This window comes from Triticum urartu, chromosome 3 (genome assembly GCF_003073215.2).
Source record: "Triticum urartu cultivar G1812 chromosome 3, Tu2.1, whole genome shotgun sequence".
NCBI lineage: Eukaryota > Viridiplantae > Streptophyta > Magnoliopsida > Poales > Poaceae > Triticum > Triticum urartu.
The window spans coordinates 422,003,882-422,012,377 of record NC_053024.1 but is presented as its reverse complement, the minus strand read 5'-3'; the positions used below and the strand labels follow the sequence as shown (position 1 = coordinate 422,012,377).

Below are 8,496 nucleotides of genomic sequence, written 5' to 3'. Positions count from 1 at the left end.
AAAGGTTAGTTGGGCACAAGTGTGCGACGCACGATCGTGGAGGATCTCGTGGCTGGCGTGCGTCCGGCCGAGGGCTTGGGTCGGCGCACCGGCTCTAAATGTTTCTAAAAAAAAGTACTCATACTACTAGTAGTCAGCTAAAAAAAAGGTAGTACTAGTTTTTTTTTGTTTGAGGAAAAGGGTAGGATTATAGTGCGCTAATAACATGTCGACACGTCGACAGTCGACGGGAGCAGAACGCCGAGGCGGTCCTGCCTGCTCAATCAGTGCCTTCGTCACCCATTCGGCCTTTCGCCTCCTCCATCACGTGATCATCTGCTTCTCCGCTTTGCCCCCTCCTGCTGCCCTCCCTGCCCGTCTACAGCGCCCTACAGCCTACAGCTAGGCGGCGACTCGACGCCGCCGAGGCCAAGCCCTCCGACTCGCTTCCTCATCCGTGGACCAACTCCTCCTTCCCCTTCTTCCGCGGGACATTGGAATGATCCTCGCCGCGCCTTAAAACCCTAGGTTGTTGGTGGCGGCGGCGTCCGTCGGCAGGCTGGTGGGCGGCCCTCCATCTCCATGGATTCCGGCGACGCATCTGAACGGTACGTCATGCCCAAACCCTCTTTCCGTATCTTCTCTTCAGATTTCGCGAAACCAAGGAACACGGCAGCTGCAATTTACTGCCTTTGTTCTCCGATTTTTGTAGGATTCGCAAGGAAAGAGGTTTTCGGAGGAGCGATCCGAGCAGAGATAGCCCACCTCGTCGTCACGCAACCGGAGCAGGCTCAGATGCTCATCGGCACGGGAGAGACAGGCCGACCCACCGCGTCCCCGCCAAGCGCGTCAAGGATGATTTGCCAGAGTCGTCGGAGCCGCCGCCGTCGTCGCGGCTCAAGGCTGTGGTGCCCCGTCCTCTTCAGGACAGAGATGAGCAATTCGTCTGGCCATGGATGGGTGTGCTGGTCAATGTGCCTACCGAGTGGAAAGGCGGCCGCCAGGTTGGGGAAAGTGGCAACCGCTTGAAGGAGCAGCTCTCGCGATTTTGCCCCCAGAAGGTTATTCCTTTGTGGAATCACAGAGGCCACACGGGATATGCTATCGTTGAGTTTGGAAAAGACTATGCTTGCTTCTGCAATGCCTTCAAGTTTGAAAATCACTTCGAGGCAGAAGGATATAGCAAACGGGACTGGGAGGCACGCAGGTATCGAGGGTCGAAGATGTTTGGATGGGTTGCAAGGGCTGATGATCAAAGAACTCTGGGGCCAATCGGGGAGCATCTGCAAAAAAATGGTGATTTGAAAACTGTTGCGGAACTTGAGAATGAAGGAACACGCAAAACCGACAAACTGGTAGCTAATTTAGCCAGCCAAATTGAGGTAAAGGCCAAGCATGTCCAAGAACTTGAATGCAAGTACAATGAGACGACCAACTCACTTGACAAGGTGATGGAAGAAAAGGAGCAGGTCCTCCAGAGATACAATGATGGTTTGTTTCCTTCTTTTGCTCTTTTTATGTTCTGTTCTTATGGTATAAGAACATATATATGCATTTTTCTCCTTTGAGCATGGGGTCATTTCAGTTATTTAATGTCTTTTGAACCTGCATTGTCACCAGAAATACACAAGATGCAGCAACTTGCTCGTAAGCATTCTCAGATGATCATCAATGAGAATCAGAGGCTCCGTTCAGAACTGGAGTCCAAGATGCAGGATCTCGAAATAAAATCCAGGCAGCTTGATGAACTTGCTGTGCGTAGTGACTCAGACAGAAGGAACCTTGAGAAAGAGAAGGAAAAGGTGTGTGCCCAATGTCTCCCATAAAGAATTATGGAAGTTAGTTTTATGGGTCCTCTCCTTTTGTTTGTTCTGGAGGATGGTTGATTGTTTCTGTGCTTCTTTTACATAACATCTTTCTTTTCACTAGTAACTAGCCTGAATTGTTACATAGCATTATATTGGTATTTTCCTCTCCCTCCTATTTGTGAATGAACGATCCACGATTCAATTCATGTCACATTTTTTTAATATTTGTTTATCTTTTGAATATAGAAAATAATGGTCGTCACTAGCCAGTGTATTTTAGTTGACAAAAGGAAGACTGTTAGCATTACAGAACAACAAGCTTTCTTACTAACCTCTAATTTTTCCTCATCCACTCTTGTTTATCTTGTGTTCTCTATCTTTTTGAGAATATATTTTTCCCAGTTCTCCGCCATCAAGTAACTTTAAATGTGGGTTGCTAGTACATAAACATTGTGCTATGTTGTTTTTAGTTGTCTTTTTATCTAATGCAAATATCATGCCTTCAGATGCTTCCATGCATTCTCATGTTACTCTAGTTGTTTATGTGATCAACCCATCTAAGGCATACGATTATCTGGGCTATATCTATTCAAGATTGCTACAATATCTGCCCTCGTGGTAGTTTTTTCTCCTGCCGTACACATGTTGTATTGCATCGGCTTATATTATTTAGCACGGCTGAAACTACATGTTAGATACTAAACGCGATTTGTTGTTTTGAATTTACTTTTGCAACAATGACGCTGTTTTGCATTCTACATGCGATATGTTCTCGCTCATACACACAATGCATTAACATCGATCTACCAGTTGTTCTTACCTGATAGCATCCATGTCTTGTATGTTGTCCTTATACATACTTAAACTTTTGACTTTTTTCCAATCTACCACTTATCTGTCTTTTTATCTGCTGTAAACTTTTGGCCGCCAATCCATACATGCATGCATGGTTATGCAACTATGCACCCTATGCATGTACTTAGATCTAACATTGCTGGCCTGTGTTGCTCTTCTATCAGATTTACACAATTTATAGTAATCTACACCGTTACAGTCTGATTTTACCAAAATAAATGCCGTATGAAGATAATTTCTTCTAGTGCATAAATTAATCTAGAACGCCATCCATCAAAATAATCTGTGTAGTGTTTTTTATTACCTAGAAGTAATCTAGTCATGTCTCATCAAAATATGTGGTGTAGATATTCAATTTTTACAAGTAATCTAAGCTGCTATCATTTTGCTGCATGTAGGTAAATGGTGTAAACCTTTCTTTCTTAACATAGTCTGTACTACTATCGCTATTGAATCTGCAGAAAGTATTTTCTCTATAGTTCGGTCAAGATCTACTGACATTTTTTTTTTGCACTTTCCTCGCACATCTACACAATTGTAAGAGTAGTACTGTAGTAGCCCGCTTTCTTGTGTTTGATGTGTAGTTTTGAGATGCATGGTTTTATTTTTTGCAATAACTTGATCGGTTTGACACTACTATTCATTTTTACTCTGCTCAAAGTTCTACGAGTAGTAGCCTAAAGTTGATGTGTGGTACAAATTGAGATGTATGCTGTTTCCTAATTGGACTCCTAAGCTGATTCAAGTGTGCGGGCTCTGATTATTTGCGAGGAGTACACCTTATATTATTTAGATGCATGCATGACTTATCCCTATCCGGATTCCTAAAATGGTTCAAGCGTAAATGCTCTTGTTTTTTAGAGGAGTAAGCGTGTGGGATTCTGATTCAGATGTACAGAAATTATTTCCAAGTTTTATCGTACAGTTCTGTTCCGAGCACTGTTGTCAGCTGGAATTGATCTAAGGTTTCGTACGTAGATTGTCTTAGTTTTTGTTGTTTAGTTGATGTTGATGAATCTCTATCGACCAAATTTCGAACCTTAAATTGATGGATCTTCACCATTCAGTTTCTGTTGCTTTAATAATAGTAGATTCTTATCATTGTATTTTTTCTATTTTTGATGTAATTCTACATTTTGCTGTCGGACAACAATACAATGCAGAAGGTTTAACAGTAGGATAATTTCAGCAAAATGCATGGAACTTGTTTATTTTACTTTTAGAGAGGGCTTGGTGCCAGGTACAAAATGTAGGCACCTTTAGGTAACCCCCCCTCCCCCTCCAGGTTTCCTGCATAAAACTCATATCAGACTGTTGTGGTTTATACAGAATGAAATGAAAGCAAAATATCTTAAGATGGCAACATCGGAGCAACAGAGGGCGGATGAAAATGTGCTGAAGCTTGTGGAAAAACACAAGGTTTGTCCTTCATATTTTTTTTTCACTTGAGGTTCTGAGATACTAATTTATATGACTGTCTTACTGTGCTGAAAATGAAAATTGCAGAGGGAGAAACAAGCTGCTCTAAATGAGATTATCAAGTTAGAGCAGAAACTGGATGCCAAACAGAAGCTTGAGTTAGAAATAAAACAGATGCAGGGAAAATTGGAAGTGATGAAGCATATGCCAGGTGTGGAAGACTCCGAATCAAAAAGGAAGATAGATGAACTTAGTGCCGAGCTTCAGGAAAAGTATGATGAAATGGATGCAATGGAATCGCTCCACCATACTCTACTTATGAAGGAAAGGATAAGCAATGATGAGTTGCAAGATGCTCGGAAGAAGCTAATAGATGTAAGTTTCCTCATTAATTGAGTACTTGCACTTGTCGTATTATGTTTGAATTACGTTGCAGAGCTATCTATTGCATACACCTGCAGGGTTTGCGGGATCTTACAACTGGCCGAGGAATTATAGGAATTAAAAGAATGGGTGATCTTGATCTGAAATCATTTGCGATTGCTTGCAAAAATAAAATGTCAAAAGAAGATGCAGGCGTTACTGCTTCCATTCTTTGTTCAAAGTGGGAGGAGGAGATTAAAGATCCAGAATGGCACCCTTTTAAAGTTATCGTGGATGAAGGCAAAGAGAAGGTAATAATATCTTCACTCTTGCTTTTATGCACTTGCTGTTCTCTAATACTCCCTCCGTTCCTTTATATAAGGTGTATTTGTTTTTTCAAAGGTCAAACGAGTGCCTGTTTGACCAAGTTTTTAGAAAAAATATATAAGTATCCACAATACGCATCATGAAAGTAGTTTCATATTTTATCTATTAGGTATTGCAGACGTTGTTATTTTATTCTATAATCTTGGTCAAACATTCAAATGTTTGACTTGCACGGGAACCAATACACCTTATATTCGGGAACGGAGGGAGTAGGATGTAGCCTTGAGCAATCAATTTCACAGTGAATTTTCTATTCTGCAAACCTTAACATAGTTCAATTCTATTTATAAGTAAACTATGGCGAGAGCTGAAATTTGGAGATACCTAGATATTCTTATATTAATCTAATGACAAAAATAGCAGAAATTCCCACATTAATAATAAAAAAATGGAAAATACATATCTATTGATCAAATCATTATCAACTGTAGGTAGCAAGAGAAAGAATACCGCCATAATACAAGCATTGTGGAGTTATCGAGTTAAGGCTCCAAATAATCTGACAAACATTAGTTGCATTACCAATTCAGATCCATTCTGTTTCCTCCATCTATTACATCCTTGGTCCTCCATTACATGCGAAAAAGGAGAGGAGGAACCCAAGAAACAATCAGCCATTAAGTGGCACCAGCCAAGGGGCTATATTCTTGTGTTATATAAATATAATCTAGTTCTTCATGGAAATTATAATATCTTGTTTTTCATGTCGTGGTGTGGATGTGAGCTACCACATGACGGTTTTTTACAATTAACCAATTAGCCAGTCAATTAAGCTGTGCCATAGCAAGTATTCAACGGATGTGTGATGAAGGAATCTCAAAATTTAGCCATATGTATGCTTATGTGTAGGTTAGCTAAGTTTCATCTACTTGATTTTGTAGCTTGGGGAGAGTTCAGTCATATGCATAGATTTATGCTACTTCAGTGCTAGGAAAGCAACATTATTGAGTTCCTGAGGGCAAAACTTTATGTTGATGTTAGCTGCTCTTGATTGAGATGTATAGCATCTAACTGAAAAAATGTTGATTTCTATGTACTCTAGACTTGCTTTCTTCCATCTCTGAATTTTCTCTAAAGCTGATGGTGAGTTCTATACCAGTTAAGTTATGTAATTCACCAGCTTTCGGAAATCAGAACATAATACATCTATATTTGCCCGTGGAGTAGTGTGTGGGGCAACCAAACTTCTTACCAGTAAAATGCTTGCCACTCGGTACACATATTGATGGATGCTAATAACTTCCCACTCCTAGAAGTTTATGATAGGGACCCCTTATGATATTCCTTAGTAAGTTAGATGTTCATTCTTAGTTCCTAGCTTGGCTAAGTTGGACGCATCTTGTGTCTTGGCTGTTGAAATTTGACATGATACATGATACTTGGAGCTCAAAGCTTGCTGCCATTTGCAAACAATGTTCTTCCTGAACTTTCTGTAGCATACTTGTTTGACGGGCATGGAAAAGTCCTTGTGTATGTATATTTAATAGTATAGTTTTGTGCAGTGGTGCATTACGATATAATGAAGTAGGTGTGTTTTACATCATTTCTAACACGCATAAATTGTTTTTGTTCACCATTATCTTTTGTACCGTGCTTACATTTAATGTTCAGGGAACATTTAGACACTATGCAATTCCTGTATCAATACTTTTCTAAATTAACAGCTTAGGCATATTTGTGGAGTGTGAAATTTTGAAGCTGTTATTGCTCTGTTTATCTTGCATGTTTAGAATGGAGGAGAATATTTATCTAATGGTGCGTGCATTGACGCTAGGAAATTCTCCGCGAGGATGATGAGAAGCTGCGAGAACTGAAAGAAGAGTATGGCGAAGAAGTGTATGGCTTGGTAACAAAGGCTCTGCTTGAAGTTAACGAGTATAACCCTAGTGGCCGCTATCCTGTACCCGAGCTGTGGAACTTCAAAGAGAAGAGGAAAGCAACTCTCAAAGAAGCTGTCCAGTACGTCCTGAGACAGTGGCGCACACAGAAGAGGAAGCGCTGAGCCCAGATATCTAGATTCCTGTAGTGAACTAGAAGTGTGTTTCTGTTATTTTCCTCATGAATGTTGGTAAACGTTTAGTTGTCTAGGTTTCCTTGGATTATTCAGCTTGGTGTAGCATTGACATGAATGCTAGTACTTGGAGATTGTGAACCGCCCTTTTAGGATAATCTATTTCGTGCCAAGCTACGTGCTTGTATGAATGAACGGCTACTAGTTTGTTGATTTCAATGCAGCCTGGTGACTGCTTGGTGCTCGACATGCCTAACGATCCCAAGAATGGCTTGCTGGAACCATGCTTATCCTGATATTGTGCACTAGTTATAGCAGGAAAACCATTGCAAGCACATGATTTTATCTTGTGTTTATCCCAGGCTTGTACTTATTTCTAGGATTACGTTGAGAGTCCAATATTTGTTGCTGGAATAATCACTCCTGGTTCATTTTTAAACCTGGTTGTCACAGTTGAGAGCAACCCTGTCGTTGAACACAATTCTTGTGGAAAAGAATGCATTCAAAATCCTGCCTGTTTCATGTACAGGAGGAAGGAGACTATACTACTCTGCGCAGCTCAGCTCAGCGAAACAGTGTTCACCTGCCAAGATCAAACAACCCTACCCCGTCTCCAGTTCTTTCGCTGCTAGGCGCTTGCACCTCTCACTTCACCCCTTTGTTTCTTTCTTTCCTGCAGCTTCTCTTCTCTCTGTTCTGCTCTTCCAAGATCTGGTGTTGTAATTTGCAAATAGCTCTTGGTCATTTTGTGTTAAAATAAATAAAGAGTGTTTTACCCAATGATAACACCCTACAAAAATTCAATTGTCAATGGATTAAATACGACGGAACGTCTATGCAGTTCGATTGATAATCGTTAGTTCATTATCATCTAATTGTATATTTTGCTTCCATGTTATCTATGTGATATGTTTATGTTGGTAATTTATGGGTTCAATTCATGCTGGATGCACGCAAATGAAACTTTCCATAAGCTTATTGAAACCGGATCTCTATCCATGGAAACAACATTAATTTCTTTTGCGGAATAACAACATATTTTGCAACCTCGTCGGACGGGGTTCCTGTGCGATGTCTGAGGGGGGGGGGGGGGTTGGACACCAATAGACATCCTCGTCGCGAAACTTTCACCTACAATCACCCAGTGGGCAGGAGGAAAAACAACACTAGTGTGGAGGACACACATAGGCATCGTTGTCGCGAAGCTTTCACCCGGAATCACCTAGTGGGTAGGAAGAAAAGCAACACCAGTGTGGAGCTCCATGACTGCACCCCCAAGGAGGGGTGCGATGCTAAGGAGTGTCGCCGCGGTCGCTCAAACACGAGGTTCGTGCATGCATTTTTCTAGAGACCACCCCAATCAAACCCAACCACTCACATCGACACACCGCTACAATCGAGACAACTCAACGAAGCCATGGTCGTTGCACCTTGCACCACGCCGATGTAGTCGACGGGAACTGAAAACCACCTGAAGATGGCACACACGAGGGGTAGAGCAAGGGGGTTGCATGTCATTGTACACATACCCGAGTAGAGGCCACCGCGCACGCGGGGCAGGCTAGTTGGATCTGGCACCCTGACATGCCGATGGGCACAACACAGGGTCAAGGGGACCTCTGTTGTTGCTAGATGAGCAGGAGATCGAACATGTCCATTCAATTAAGGAGGCCT

At 41.6% G+C, this 8,496-nt stretch overlaps 1 protein-coding gene across 1 annotated transcript; it reads left to right on the top strand.

Annotated features, from left to right (window-relative positions):
* The first annotated feature begins 285 nt into the window (after positions 1 to 285).
* LOC125544184 (factor of DNA methylation 1-like) lies at positions 286 to 7,069 on the top strand. Its single transcript, XM_048707770.1, has 7 exons — positions 286 to 587; positions 692 to 1,470; positions 1,600 to 1,781; positions 3,972 to 4,061; positions 4,149 to 4,436; positions 4,523 to 4,735; positions 6,586 to 7,069. Exons 1-7 carry the CDS (start codon positions 562 to 564, stop codon positions 6,811 to 6,813), a joined length of 1,806 nt encoding a protein of 601 aa, XP_048563727.1. The 5' UTR covers positions 286 to 561; the 3' UTR covers positions 6,814 to 7,069.
* The last annotated feature ends 1,427 nt before the right edge of the window (positions 7,070 to 8,496 follow it).